Genomic DNA, 16,250 nt, shown 5'->3' on the forward strand with positions numbered 1-16,250 from the left:
CAGCTGTGTTTTACTCCTCCGTCTCACACAACTACCCCCATCCCTCTCATCATCACAGCTGTATTTTACTCCTCCGTCTCACACCACTATCTCCATCCCTCTTATTATCACAGCTGTGTTTTCCTCCTCCGTTTCACACCACTATCTCCATCCCTCTTATTATCACAGCTGTGCTTTCCTCCTCCGTCTTACACCACTATCTCCACCCCTCTAATTATCACAGCTGTGTTTTCCTCCTCCGTCTCACACCACTACCACATCCCTCTCATCATCAATGCTGTGTTTCCCTCCTTCGTCTTACACTCGTACCCCCATCCCTCTCATCATCACAGCTGTGTTTTACTCCTCCGTCTGACACCACTACCCCATGCCTCTTATCATCACAGCTGTGTTTTACTCCTCCGTCTGACATCACTACCCCTGTTCCTCACATCATAACAGCTGCTTCCCTCCACCGTCTCACACCACTATCTCTATCCCTCTTATTATCACAGCTGTGTTTTACTTCTCCGTCTTACACCCCCACCCCCATCCCTCTAATCATCACAGCTGTGCTTTCCTCCTCCGTCTTACACCACTATCTCCACCCCTCTAATTATCACAGCTGTGTTTTCCTCCTCCGTCTCACACCACTACTTCATCCCTCTCATCATCAATGCTGTGTTTCCCTCTTTCGTCTTACACCACTACCCCCATCCCTCTCATCATCACAGCTGTGTTTTACTCCTCCGTTTGACACTACTACCCCATGCCTCTTATCATCACAGCTGTGTTTTACTCCCCCGTCTGACACCACCACCCCATGCCTCTTATCATCACAGCTGTGTTTTACTTTTCCGTCTGACACCACTACCCCATGCCTCTTATCATCACAGCTGTGTTTTACTTTTCCGTCTGACATCACTACCCCTGTTCCTCACATCATAACAGCTGCTTCCCTCCATCGTCTCACACCACTACCCCCTTCGCTCTTATCATCAGAGCTGTGTTTACCTTCTCCGTCTTACACCACTACCTCATTCAACTTATTATCAAAGCTATGATTTACTCCTCCGTCTCACACCACTATCTCTATCCCTCTTATTATTACAGCTGTGTTTTCCTCTTCCCTCTCACACCACTATCTCCACCCCTCTTATTATTACAGCTGTGTTTTCCTCCTCCGTCTCACACCACTATCTCCACCCCTCTTATTATCACAGCTGTGTTTTCCTCCTCCGTCTCACACCACTATCTCCACCCCTCTCATCATCACAGCTGTGTTTTACTTCTCCGTCTCACACCACAACCCCCATCCCTCTCATCATCATAGCTGTGTTATACTCCTCCGTCTTACACCACTACCCCATCCCTCTCATATTGACAGCTGTGTTTTCCTCCTCCGTCTTACACCACTACCCCCATCCCTCTCATCATCACAGCTGTGTTTTACTTCTCCGTCTCTAACCCCTACCCCCATCCCTCTAATCATCACAGCTGTGTTTTACTCCTCCGTCTTACACCACTACCCCATCCCTCTCATATTGACAGCTGTGTTTTCCTCCTCCGTCTTACACCACTAGCCCCATCCCTCTCATCATCACAGCTGTGTTTTACTTCTCCGTCTCTAACCCCTACCCCCATCCCTCTCGATATCACAGCTGTGTTTTACTTCTCCGTCTAACACCCCTACCCCATTACTCTCATTATCACAGCTGTGTTTTACTTATACGTCTTTAACCATTACCCCCATCCCGCTGATCATTACAGCTGTGTTTTACTCTTCCGTCTAACACCACCTCCCCCATCCCTTTCATCATCACAGCTGTGTTTTTCTCCTCCGTCTCACACCTCTACCCCATCACTCTCATCATCACAGCTATGTTTTTCTCCTGAGTTTGACACCCCTACCCCATTACTCTAATCATCACAGCTGTATTTTACTTATACGTCTTTAACCATTACCCCCATCCCGCTGATCATTACAGCTGTGTTTTAGCCCTCCGTCTTACACCCCTACCCCATCCCTCTCATCATCACAGCTGTGTTTCCCCAAGTCGTCTGACACCACTGCCCCTATCCCTCTCATCATCAAAGCTGTGTTTTACTCCTCCGTCTAATACCCCTACCCCATCTCTCTCATCATCACAGCTATGTTTTCCTCCTTCGTCTTACACACCGCTACCCCTATCCCTCTCGTTATCACAGCTGTGTTTTACTCCTCCGTCTCACACCACTACTCCCATACCTCTCATCATCACAGCTGTATTTTACTCCTCCGTCTCACACCACTACCGCCATCCCTCTCATCATCACAGCTGTGTTTTCCTCCTTCGTCTCACACCACTACCCCCATCCCTCTCATCATCAAAGCTGTGTTTTACTCCTCCGTCTTACACCCCTACCCCATCTCTCTCATCATCACAGCTGTGTTTTCCTCCTTCGTCTGACACTGCTACCCCTATCCCTCTCGTTATCACAGCTGTGTTTTACTCCTCCGTCTCCCACCACTACCCCCATCCCTCTCATCATCACAGCTGTATTTTACTCCTCCGTCTCACACCACTATCTCCATCCCTCTTATTATTACAGCTGTGTTTTCCTACTCCGTTTCACACCACTATCTCCACCCCTCTAATTATCACAGCTGTGTTTTCCTCCTCCGTCTCACACCACTACCCCATCCCTCTGATCATCACAGCTATGTTTTTCTCCTCCGTCTTGCACCACTACCCCATGTCTCTCATCATCACAGCTGTGTTTTACTCCTCCGTCTGACACCACTACCCCTGTCCCTCACATCATAACAGCAACTTCCCTCCTCTGTCTCACACCACTACCCCCTTCCCTCTCATCATCAGAGCTGTGTTTACCTTCTCCGTCTTACACCACTACCTCATTCAACTTATTATCAAAGCTGTGATTTACTCCTCCGTCTCTAACCACTATCTCCATCCCTCTTATTATCACAGCTGTGTTTTCCTCTTCTGTCTCACACCACTATCTTCATCCCTCTTATTATTACAGCTGTGTTTTCCTCCTCCGTCTCACACCACTATCTCCACCCCTCATATTATCACAGCTGTGTTTTCCTCCTCCGTCTCACACCCCTATCTCCACCCCTCTTATCATCACAGCTGTGTTTTACTCCTCCGTCTCACACCACTACCCCCATCCCTCTCATCATCACAGCTGTGTTTTGCTCCTCCGTCTCACACCACTATCCCCATCCCTCTCATCATCACAGCTGTGTTTTACTTCTCCGTCTCTAACCCCTACCCCCATCCCTCTCATCATCACAGCTGTGTTTTACTTCTCCGTCTCTAACCCCTACCCCCATTCCTCTCATTATCTCAGCTGCGTTATACTCCTCTGTCTCACACCCCTACCCCCATCCCTCTCATCATCTCAGCTGTGTTTTTCTCCTCCGTCTTACACCCCTACCCCATCCCTCTAATCATCACAGCTGTGTTGTATTACTCCGTCTCACACCACTACCCCAATCCCTCTCATATTGACAGCTGTGTTTTCCTCCTCCGTCTTACACCACTACCCCCATCCCTCTCATCATCACAGCTATGTTTTGCTTCTCCGTCTCTAACCCCTACCCCATCCCTCTCATCATCAGAGCTGTGTTTTCCTCCCACATCTCACACCCCTACCCTCATCCCTCTCATCGTCACAGCTGTGTTTCATTCTTCCAGCTCACACCACTACCCCCATCCCCCTTATCATCACAGCTGTGTTTTTATCATTCGTCTCACACCCCTACACTATCCCTCACATCATGACAGCTGTGTTGTATTCCTCCGTCTCACACCACAACCCCCATCCCTCTCATATTGACAGCTGTGTTATATTCCTCCGTCTAACACACCTACCCATATTTCTCTCATCATCACAGCTGTTTTACTCCCCCGTCTCACACCCCTACCCCCATTCCTCTCATCATCTCAGCTGTGTTTTACTCCGCCGTCTCACACCACTACCCCGATCCCTCTAATCATCTCAGCTGTGTTTTACTCCTCCTTCTCACACCACTACCCCCATCCCTCCCATAATCACAGCTATGTTTTACTTCTCCGTCTCTAACCCCTACCCCCATCCATCTTGATATCACAGCTGTGTTTTACCAACACCACTACCCCCATCCCCCTCATCATCACAGCTATGTTTTTCTTCTCCGTCTCACACCCTTAACCCATCTCTCTCATCATCACAGCTCTATTTTCCTCCTCCGTCTTACACCACTACCCCCATCTCTCTCATCATCACAGCTGTATTTTCCTCCTCCGTCTTACACCACTACCACCATCCCTCTCGTTATCACAGCTGTGTTTTACTCCTCCGTCTCATACCACTACCCCCATACCTCTCATCATCACAGCTGTATTTTACTCCTCCGTCTCACACCACTACCCCCATCCCTCTCATTATCACAGCTATGTTTTTCTCCTCAGTTTGACACCCCTACCCCATTACTCTCATCATCACAACTGTATTTTACTTATACATGTACGTCTTTAACCATTACCCCCATCCCGCTGATCATTACAGCTGTGTTTTACTCCTCCGTCTGACACCACTACCCCCATCCCTCTCATCATCACAGCTGTGTTTTACTCCTCCGTCTCACACCACTACCCCCATCCCTCTCAAAATCACAGCTATGTTTTACTTCTCCGTCTTACACCCCCACCCCCATCCCTCTAATCATCTCAGCTGTGTTTTACTCCTCCGTCTCACACAACTACCCCCATCCCTCTCAAAATCACAGCTATGTTTTACTTCTCCGTCTGTAACCCCTACCCCCATCCCTCTCGATATCAGAGTTGTGTTTTACCCCTCCGTCTCACACCCGTACCCCCATCCCTATCATCACCAAAGCTGTGTTTACCTCCTCCGTCTCACACCCCTACCCCATCCTTCTCATCATCACAACTGTGTTTTACCCTTCCGTCTCACACCACTACCCCATCCCTCTCATCATCACAGCTGTGTGTTACCCCTCCGTCACACACCACTACCCCCATCCCTTTCATCATCACAGCTATGTTTTCCTCCCACATCTCACACCCCTACCCCCATCCCTCTCATCATCACAGCTGTGTTTTATTCTTCCATCTCACACCACTACCCCCATCCCCCTTTATCATCACAGTTGTGTTTTTATCCTTCGTCTCACACCCCTAATCTATCCCTCTCATCATCACAGCTGTATTGTATTCCTCCGTCTCACACCACAACCCCCATCCCTCTCATATTGACAGCTGTGTTATATTCCTCCGTCTAACACACCTACTTATATTCCTCTCATCATCACAGCTGTTTTACTCCTCCGTCTCACACCCCTACCCCCATTCCTCCCATCATCTCAGCTGTGTTTTACTCCGCCGTCTCACACCACTACCCCCATCCCTCTAATCATCTCAGCTGTGTTTTACTCCTCCTTCTCACACCACTACCCCCATCCCTCCCATAATCACAGCTATGTTTTACTTCTCCGTCTCTAACCCCTACCGCCATCCATCTTGATATCACAGCTGTGTTTTACTTTTCCGTCCAACACCACTACCACCATCCCTCTCATCATCACAGCTATGTTTTTCTTCTCCGTCTCACACCCTTAACCCATCTCTCTCATCATCACAGCTGTATTTTCCTCCTCCGTCTTACACCACTACCCCCATCTCTCTAATCATCACAGCTGTATTTTCCTCCTCCGTCTTACACCACTACCCCAATCCCTCTCATCATCACAGCTATGTTTTTCTCCTCAGTTTGACACCCCTACCCCATTACTCTCATCATCACAGCTGTATTTTATTTATACGTCTTTAACCATTACCCCCATCCCGCTGATCATTACAGCTGTGTTTTAGCCCTCCGTCTTACACCCCTACCCCATCCCTCTCATCATCACAGCTATGTTTGCCTACGTCGTCTGACACCACTGCCCCTATCCCTCTCATCATCAAAGCTGTGTTTTACTCCTCCGTCTGACACCCCCACCCAATCTCTCTCATCATCACAGCTGTGTTTTCCTCCTTCGTCTGACACCGCTACCCCTATCCCTCTCGTTATCACAGCTGTGTTTTACTCCTCCGTCTCACACCACTACTCCCATACCTCTCATCATCACAGCTGTATTTTACTCCTCCGTCTCACACCACTACCCCCATCCCTCTCATCATCACAGCTGTGTTTTCCTCCTTCGTCTCACACCACTACCCCCATGCCTCTCATCATCAAAGCTGTGTTTTACTCCTCCGTCTGACACCCCTACCCCATCTCTCTCATCATCACAGCTGTGTTTTCCTCCTTCATCTAACACCGCTACCCCTATCCCTCTCGTTATCACAGCTGTGTTTTACTCCTCCGTCTCACACAACTACCCCCATCCCTCTCATCATCACAGCTGTATTTTACTCCTCCGTCTCACACCACTATCTCCATCCCTCTTATTATCACAGCTGTGTTTTCCTCCTCCGTTTCACACCACTATCTCCATCCCTCTTATTATCACAGCTGTGCTTTCCTCCTCCGTCTTACACCACTATCTCCACCCCTCTAATTATCACAGCTGTGTTTTCCACCTCCGTCTCACACCACTACCACATCCCTCTCATCATCAATGCTGTGTTTCCCTCCTTCGTCTTACACCCGTACCCCCATCCCTCTCATCATCACAGCTGTGTTTTACTCCTCCGTCTGACACCACTACCCCTGTCCCTCACATCATAACAGCAACTTCCCTCCACCGTCTCACACCACTATCTCTATCCCTCTTATTATCACAGCTGTGTTTTACTTCTCCGTCTTACACCCCCACCCCCATCCCTCTAATCATCACAGCTGTGCTTTCCTCCTCCGTCTTACACCACTATCTCCACCCCTCTAATTATCACAGCTGTGTTTTCCTCCTCCTTCTCACACCACTACCACATCCCTCTCATCATCAATGCTGTGTTTCTCTCCTTCGTCTTACACCCGTACCCCCATCCCTCTCATCATCACAGCTGTGTTTTACTCCTCCGTCTGACACCACTACCCCATGCCTCTTATCATCACAGCTGTGTTTTACTCCTCCGTCTGACATCACTACCCCTGTTCCTCACATCATAACAGCTGCTTCCCTCCATCGTCTCACACCACTACCCCCTTCGCTCTCATCATCACAGCTGTGTTTACCTTCTCTGTCTTACACCACTACCTCATTCAACTTATTATCAAAGCTGTGACTTACTCCTCCGTATCACACCACTATCTCCATCTCTCTTATCATCACAGCTGTGTTTTCCTCTTCCGTCTCACACCACTATCTCCATCCCTCTTATTTTTACAGCTGTGTTTTCCTCCTCCGTCTCACACCACTATCTCCACCCCTCTTATTATCACAGCTGTGTTTTCCTCCTCCGTCTCACACCACTATCTCCACCCCTCTTATTATCACAGCTGTGTTTTACTCCTCCGTCTCACACCACAACCCCCATCCCTCTCATCATCATAGCTGTGTTATACTCCTCCGTCTTACACCACTACCCCATCCCTCTCATTTTGACAGCTGTGTTTTCCCCCTCCGTCTAACACCACTAACCCCATCCCTCTCATCATCCCAGCTGTGTTTTACTCCTCTGTCTCAAACCCCTACCCCCATCCGTCTTATCGTCATAGCTATGTTTCTCTGCTTCGTCTCACACCCCTACCCCATCCCTCTCATATTGACAGCTGTGTTTTCCTCCTCCGTCTTACACCACTAGCCCCATCCCTCTCATCATCACAGCTGTGTTTTACTTCTCCGTCTCTAACCCCTACCCCCATCCCTCTCGATATCACAGCTGTGTTTTACTTCTCCGTCTAACACCCCTACCCCATTACTCTCATTATCACAGCTGTGTTTTACTTATACGTCTTTAACCATTACCCCCATCCCGCTGATCATTACAGCTGTGTTTTACTCTTCCGTCTAACACCAAATCCACCATCCCTCTCATTATCACAGCTATGTTTTTCTCCTCCGTCTCACACCTCTACCACATCACTCTCATCATCACAGCTGTGTTTTACCCCTCCGTCTTACACCACTACCCCATCGCTCTCATCATCACATCTGTGTTTTACTCCTCTGTCTTACACCCCCACCCCATCTCTCTCATCATCACAGCTGTGTTTTAGCATTCCGTCTTACACCCCTACCCCATCCCTTTCATCATCACAGCTGTGTTTTAGCATTCCGTCTCACACCACTACCCCATCCCTCTCATCATCACAGCTGTGTTTTCCTCCTCCGTCTTACACCCCTACCCCATCCCTTTCATCATCACAGCTGTGTTTTCCTCCTCCGTCTCTCACCCCTACCCCATCACTCTCATCATCACAGCTTTGTTTTACTCCTCCGTCTTACACCCCCACCCCATCACTCTCATCATCACAGCTGTGTTTTACTCCTCCGTCTTACACCCCCACCCCATCACTCTCATCATCACAGCTGTGTTTTCCTCCTCCGTCTCACACCACTACCCCATCCCTTTCATCATCACAGCTGTGTTTTCCTCCTCCGTCTTACACCCCTACCCCATCACTCTCATCATCACAGCTTTGTTTTACTCCTCCGTCTTACACCCCCACCCCATCACTCTCATCATCACAGGTGTGTTTTACTCCTCCGTCTCACACCCCTACCCCTATCCCTCTCATCATCACAGCTGTGTTTTCCTCCTCTGTTTTACACCCCTACCCCATCCCTCTCATCATAACAGCTGTGTCTTCATCCTCCGTCTTACACCACTACCCCATCCCCCTCATCATCACAGCTGTGTTTTACTCCTCCGTCTCACACCACTACAACATCCCTCTAATCATCTCAGCTGTGTTTTACTCCTCCGTCTTACACCCCCACCCCATCACTCTCATCATCACAGTTGTGTTTTACTCCTCCGTCTGACACCACTACCCCATCCCTCTCATCATCACAGCTGTGTTTTACCCCTCCGTCTCACACCACTACCCCATCCCTCTCATCATCACAGCTGTGTGTTACTTCTCCCACCCCCACCTGATCCCTCACCTTCTCAACTGAAGGGTTGGTTGGATCAAACTTGTGGGTCGTGAAACAGACAAGCGCATGAGACATTGCGATGTTTATACTATCTGGCTTGAAGGTTTTCATTGTCTTTGCATTATGGACGACACCTTAGTGCAGAGCACGGTGATTGAGCGAAGAGAACTCCACTGACCAAAGCTGTCACCTACCTCTGCGTCACTCAGACCGGACTGTTGGCACGTGCTGGGGTCAGTCCTGTCCTCTGCCTGGTGTTTCGCTCCCCCGGTCATTCCTGCCACGTGATGTTTGAACACACACACACACACACACACACACACACACATACACACACACACACACACACACACACACACAACACACACACACACACACACACACACACACACACACACACACACACACACACACACACACACACAGATATAATACACACACACAAACACACACACACACACACACACAGACTCATGATCAAAGCAAGACAATACAAAACAATACATTTGAAGTAAATGTAGACTAGGGGTGTACCCCACTTTAGTGAGACAAACACAACACGTGGTCGACCAGTTAAAACCAACAATCGCAGCAAATAACTGACAGTGATAGCCGACAACGTGTTGTGCCTGAGGTCAAGTGAATTTTGCTTGAGGTCATGGGAGGTTGAGAAATACACGTGCTCAGCGATCTCTGCAGGCCATCACCAGTGAATCGTGGCCCCGATGTGCGGGATGTGGAAAGAGGTAGGCATCATATCGAGCGGACACTGCATAATGTACACATCATAATTATTCAGTTATTCGCTGCGACTGCTGGTTTGAACTTGTTATTGTTTGGCTCACTGTGACCGGACATCAGCTGACGTCACCTGACATCACCTGACGTCACCACAGCGGGGCGCAACTCTTCCACAACGCCTAGACATCTTATTTATCACAGAGACCTATCCGACATCACCACAACGCTTGGACATCTTATTTATCACAGAGTTCTTTCCGACATCACCACAACGCTTGGACATCTTATTTATCACAGAGTTCTTTCCGACATCACCACAACGCTTGGACATCTTATTTATCACAGAGTTCTTTCCGACATCACCACAACGCTTGGACATCTTATTTATCACAGAGTTCTTTCCGACATCACCACAACGCGTGGACATCTTATTTATCACAGAGTTCTTTCCGACATCACCACAACACGTGGACATCTTATTTATCACAGAGTTCTTTCCGACATCACCACAACGCTTGGACATCTTATTTATCAGAGAGTTCTTTGCGACATCACCACAACGCGTGGACATCTTATTCATCACAGAGTTCTTTCCAACATCACCACAACGCTAGGACATCATATTTATCACAGAGTTCTTTCATACATCACCACAACGCGTGGACATCTTATTTATCACAGAGTTCTTTCCGACATCACCACAACGCTAGGACATCTTATTTATCACAGAGTTCTTTCCGACATCACCACAACGCTAGGACATCTTATTTATCACAGAGTTCTTTCCGACATCACCACAACGCTTGGACATCTTATTTATCACAGAGTTCTTTCCGACATCACCACAACGCTTGGACATCTTATTTATCACAGAGTTCTTTCCGACATCACCACAACGCTTGGAAATCTTATTTATCACAGGGTTTTTTCCGAACATCGTTCATTTGATTCTTTGGAACTTTGACCATGCGATTTGCAAGTGAGAAGGTCTGCATGGCACACTCAGGGCGGGGGGGTGGGGGGGGGGGGGAGTCGCGCCATGGTGTTCATCACCGACCAACAAAATAGACTTTCAGTACTTTTATATGGTGAAGTGTATGATTTAAAACCATTGAAAATGGTATGCCATAGAATAAGCCACGCTAAAACTATGATTCCAAATAGCGATGCGACGGCGGCGTCGGCTGCGACGAAACGGCTCGCGGCAGGCGAATGTTCGTGTTTGTGTTTCCATTTAAAGCGGCGCGGCAGGCGGATGTTTTGTTCTTTCTGGCTTGACTTCTGACAATGAACCACTCACACAGCAAACAAAAACATGCTATATTCAAGGTCAACTATATTTAAAGCTACTTATGTTGGCGAGAACATTGAAAAGACGAGAAATGTAATGGGAAAACCCGCTTTTATTTCAACAAAATGCTACAAAATCAGAACGAACCCGGTGCCTTTGACAACCTTTGAAGAAAGACCCCTACAACCAGGTGTATAATCTATTTTGACAGTTTTTTCTTCAGATACTTGTATTCACTGAGCAGCAAATCTTCCAGCAAGAATTCCTTTAAAGGTTGTCAATGTCACCGGGTTCGTTCCGCTTTTTGAGCATGTTGTTGAAACAAAAGCGGGTTTTGCATTTAATGTTTCATCTTTTTCAATTTTGGTACCAACATATTAAGTAGCTTCAAATATAGCTGACCATGGTTGTGTGAGATTGTGACCGATTCATCATCAGGAGTCAAACCAGAAAGAAACAAATCCGCCTGCCGCGCGCCGCTTTTGAAGGAATCACTAACACTAAAATTCACCTGCCGCCAGCCTTGTTGTCGCTGCCGCCGCCGCCGTCGTGTCGCTATTTGGAAACATAGCTTTATACATGTACTTTGAATTCAGAACTTGTTTTCATGTCTTCTTAATTTTGAGAGTGATAAACAAAAAGTGTCCCGGCCTCACTACCATAACGTATAGAGGGTCAGCTAAAATCAGTTCTGGTTGGTCAGATCAGTCACGTGATGCAATGCTAATAGATACAGTGCAGGGACCAGTCATCAGTCACGTGATGCCATGCTAATAGATACAGTGCAGGGACCAGTCGCCTCAGCACATGTTGCCATGCTAATAGATACAGTGCAGGGACCAGTGGCCTCAGCACATGTTGCCATGCTGATAGATACAGTGCAGGGACCAGTCGCCTCAGCACATGTTGCCATGCTAATAGACACAGTGCAGGGACCAGTCGCCTCAGCACATGTTGCCATGCTGATAGATACAGTGCAGGGACCAGTCGCCTCAGCACATGTTGCCATGCTAATAGATACAGTGCAGGGACCAGTCGCCTCAGCACATGTTGCCATGCTGATAGATACAGTGCAGGGACCAGTCGCCTCAGCACATGTTGCCATGCTGATAGATACAGTGCAGGGACCAGTCGCCTCAGCACATGTTGCCATGCTAATAGATACAGTGCAGGGACCTGTCGCCTCAGCACATGCTGCCATGCTGATAGATACAGTGCAGGGACCAGTGGCCTCAGCACATGTTGCCATGCTAATAGATACAGTGCAGGGACCAGTCGCCTCAGCACATTTTGCCGGGCTTTGTGATTTTTGTGGAGACCCTGTCAAAGCTTACCCTGTGACGGACAGTTGACATGTCGAGCGGGACCGTTGATAAACATAATGGCGACGTTGAGAGTATAGATCCAGTCCAACATGTCGGCTTTGTCACGTGACACCAGGACGAGAGGCGGTCCATCTCCCGTCATGCGGATCTCAAACACGTAGGTCCCAAACATGCCGGGCCGAAGTTTTGTGCCCTGAAGAATGAGAAGTTAAAACCTCTTCAGTTGCTGATGTCACACTAAGGATAGCCTATATACTGTCTACATGTCGTGGGGGGGGGGGAGGGGACTGCAGTGAGTAAGAAGGGGAAGAGGAACCTTCTGTACAGTAAAACCACCTCAACAATAAATAAAACCACCTGCAGAAGGCGACCACGTCCACAATAGAACCACCTGTATAACCCCCTGTAAGGAGAGAGGACGTGTGTTGTTGTGAGATCCACTAACTGACAAGATGTAGTCAACTTTGCATTGTGGCTTGTGGCCACCCGGCTTCGGCTGGGTAGGCGAAGATGTATTTGGAAGATGTTAAACACAAGAATAAAGTTTGCCATGTCAGTATACTGCTTTTCAGTGTCACAATGTCATCTGGTTATGTCCTTGAGTGAAAGTCGAGAGAGAGTCCGCAACACATCATCAAGAATAAACAGATCTCAGTTTCCCGAACCTTCCACAATAGAGTCACCTGTATAATCCCCTGTGGAAGACGACCACCTCTACAATATAACCACCTGTCAACCCCCTGTAAAAGACGACCACCTCGACAATATAACTACCTGCATAACCCCCTGTAGAAGACGCCCACCTTCACAATAGAACCATCTGTATAACCCCCTGAAGAAGACGACCACCTCAACAATATAACCACCTGTCTAACCCCCTGTGAAAAACGACCACCTCTACAATAGAACCATCTGTATAACCCCCTGAAGAAGACGACCACCTCTACCATAGAACCATATGTATAACCCCCTGTAGGAGATGACCACCTCCCCAATAGAACCACCTGTATAACTCCCTGTAGAAGACGACCACCTCTACGTAGAACCACCTGTATACCTCCCTGTATAAGACGACCACCTCTACAATAAAACCGTCTGTATAACTCCCTGTAGAAGACGACTACCTCAACGTAGAATCACCTGTATAACCCCCTGTAGAAGACGACCACCTCTACAATAGAACCACCTGTCTAACCACTACACTCTAAGGGGAGACAAGAGGTTGATGTTTGTCTTGGATACCACAGATGAACAGACCCCAGGCCTCTTCGTCTTTCAGTCATTCCTAGACTTAGAACAGTTTCAGACCCCAGGCCTCTTCGTCTTTCAGTCATTCCTAGACTTAGAACAGTTTCAGACCCCAGGCCTCGTCGTCTTTCAGTCATTCCTAGACTTAGAACAGTGTCAGACCCCAGGCCTCTTCATCTTTCAGTCAAGTCATTCTTAGACTTAGAACAGTGTCAGACCCCAGGCCTCGTCGTCTTTCAGTCATTCCTAGACTTAGAACAGTGTCAGACCCCAGGCCTCTTCATCTTTCAGTCAAGTCATTCTTAGACTTAGAACAGTGTCAGACCCCAGGCCTCTTCATCTTTCAGTCAAGTCATTCTTAGACTTACAACAGTGTCAGACCCCAGGCCTCTTCGTCTTTCAGTCATTCCTAGACTTAGAACAGTTTCAGACCCCAGGCCTCTTCGTCTTTCAGTCATTCCTAGACTTAGAACAGTGTCAGACCCCAGGCCTCATCATCTTTCAGTCATTCCTAGACTTAGAACAGTGTCAGACCCCAGGCCTCATCATCTTTCAGTCATTCCTAGACTTAGAACAGTGTCAGACCCCAGGCCTCGTCGTCTTTCAGTCATTCCTAGACTTAGAACAGTTTCAGACCCCAGGCCTCTTCGTCTTTCAGTCATTCCTAGACTTAGAATAGTTTCAGACCCCAGGCCTCTTCGTCTTTCAGTCATTCGTAGACTTAGAACAATGGAGTGTGTAGCCAAAACAAAAGACAACAAGGCACGCCATAGCGGACAACGCTTTACAGGAAAGCGCACTTTTATCTATTCTTTTTAACTGTCTGAGCTTGTTTTTAATCCAAACATATCACATATATATATATATATATCTGTCATTATGTTTACGACTTTTCATTCATAACAAGCTGGCGTTCAGAGCGATGGGGATACAGTTAAAAGCATGACATACTGTGGCGTTCAGAGCGATGGGGATACAGTTAAAAGCATGACATACTGTGGCGTTCAGAGCATGATAACACTGGTGAGTACTTACGCTCTCTGCAAGTCAGTACAATGGAGATACAATTAAAAGCATGACATACTGTGGCGTTCACAGCCTGCTGTAGATGGAGAACGGCCTCGACCTTGGTTTTGGTGCGGCCCTCGTAGATGACCAGCCTGGACTGACCTTCCAGCACACTGTATCTCCGCTTCTGCCTCTGGGGGTGGTAAGAAACAGATTATCCTCGTTTGAAAACAGACACAGACACACAACCACACACAGACACACACGCACACGTCACTCTCTCTAACACACACACACACACACACACACATACATACACACTCTCTAACACACACACACACACACACACACACACACACACACACACACACCTTTCTGACGCTGGTTTTCAATGTTAATAATTGCAGCCAGCCCACATCATCAGGTTCCACGTTATAACTAAATCTAACATCATTAATTATGGACTTCCGGTTACCAGCTGATGTCGGCTGGTCTGCTTTCACCTCGCCTCCGCTTCATTTTGATTTCTCCGGACTTTTGCCGGATGTTTTTGTTGAAATAATATGCCTGACTTGTGTGTAAGAATGTGATTGATACGACAACCCCAATCCAACGGTCAAAAAGGTACTGTAATTCTTGTCTTTTCTTTTTTTTACGTGTGTCATGCTTTCACGCTGACTTGCTGATAGAGGAAAATGGCGACGGGGGTGTTTCCCGACAGTCAACGGTCCGATGTTCTGCCTGTGTTCGTACAACAGCGTTCGCTACCAAATGAGCGTGACAAACCCTACACGGTGCGTGAAATTTGCGGCACTTGTGAAAAGAAAACCGGTCATGATACGATTATCGGCGCCCAAAGACTTGGCTCTCTGTGGAGAATTTACCCTCGGTCAAATGCAACTCGAGCGAAACTTTTGTTATCAGGCTTTTCTCTTCGCGGCGTCAGTGTTACCCCCTGCGACAAGAACCCTTTCATCATTCGCACGAGTGCTGGTGAGAGAGAGGTCAAAACAACCAGACTCACAGTCGGCAACATCCCAATATCATATAGCAATTCAGAGATTGAGGAAATGATTGTGAAGCTGGGGGGGAAACCTAGATCCGCCCTCTTCATGGAGAGGGACAGAGATGACAGCGGACATTTGACACGATGGCTCACGGGGCGGCGGTTTATGTACATCGAGGTGCCTGAAACTCCCCTCCCTTCCAGAGTGGAATTGGGTCCGTTTAAACCCACTTTATTCCACTTTGAGCAGAGAGTGAACCGTGAACTCAAATGTGGACGGTGTTTGGAACTGGGTCACGGAACCTCCTCGTGTGTCAGTGACGTCACGTGCTTTGATTGTGGCAATGCAGGTCACAAATGGGGATCCCCCTCGTGTACCCACATTGACTCCACCACTGAGAAAACACCCACCAATGAGGAGATACCTTCGGGCAGTGATGCGATTGATGCGATTGGTCAACAAGAAAAAGAAACGTCTCAACCCAGGGATTCTCCTCAACACGAAAGTGTCTCCCCTTCGACCTTGTACCGGGAGCCCCGCGCACCTCGTGCAAATCACCAAACCAAGTTACCGTTTGGTCGGCGGGCACGGTC

General features: G+C 48.0%; 1 protein-coding gene across 3 annotated transcripts in view; it reads right to left on the reverse strand.

Moving 5' to 3' along the window:
* The window catches only part of LOC138950247 (uncharacterized), a 796,434-nt gene that overhangs the window by 669,238 nt on the left and 110,946 nt on the right, over positions 1–16,250 (reverse strand). For 2 of the 3 annotated variants that reach the window (XM_070321978.1, XM_070321979.1), the window contains exons 4-6: positions 14,727–14,843; positions 12,404–12,587; positions 9,232–9,314 (exon numbers count right to left, since the gene is read on the reverse strand). The exons of the other annotated variant lie outside the window; for it this stretch is intronic. In XM_070321978.1, coding sequence (XP_070178079.1) covers positions 9,232–9,314; positions 12,404–12,587; positions 14,727–14,843 — 384 coding nt within the window. The remainder of the gene's footprint in view (positions 1–9,231; positions 9,315–12,403; positions 12,588–14,726; positions 14,844–16,250) is intronic. 3 annotated transcript variants of the gene reach the window in all.

The sequence above is a fragment of the Littorina saxatilis genome, linkage group LG16 (genome assembly GCF_037325665.1).
Source record: "Littorina saxatilis isolate snail1 linkage group LG16, US_GU_Lsax_2.0, whole genome shotgun sequence".
Taxonomy (NCBI): domain Eukaryota; kingdom Metazoa; phylum Mollusca; class Gastropoda; order Littorinimorpha; family Littorinidae; genus Littorina; species Littorina saxatilis.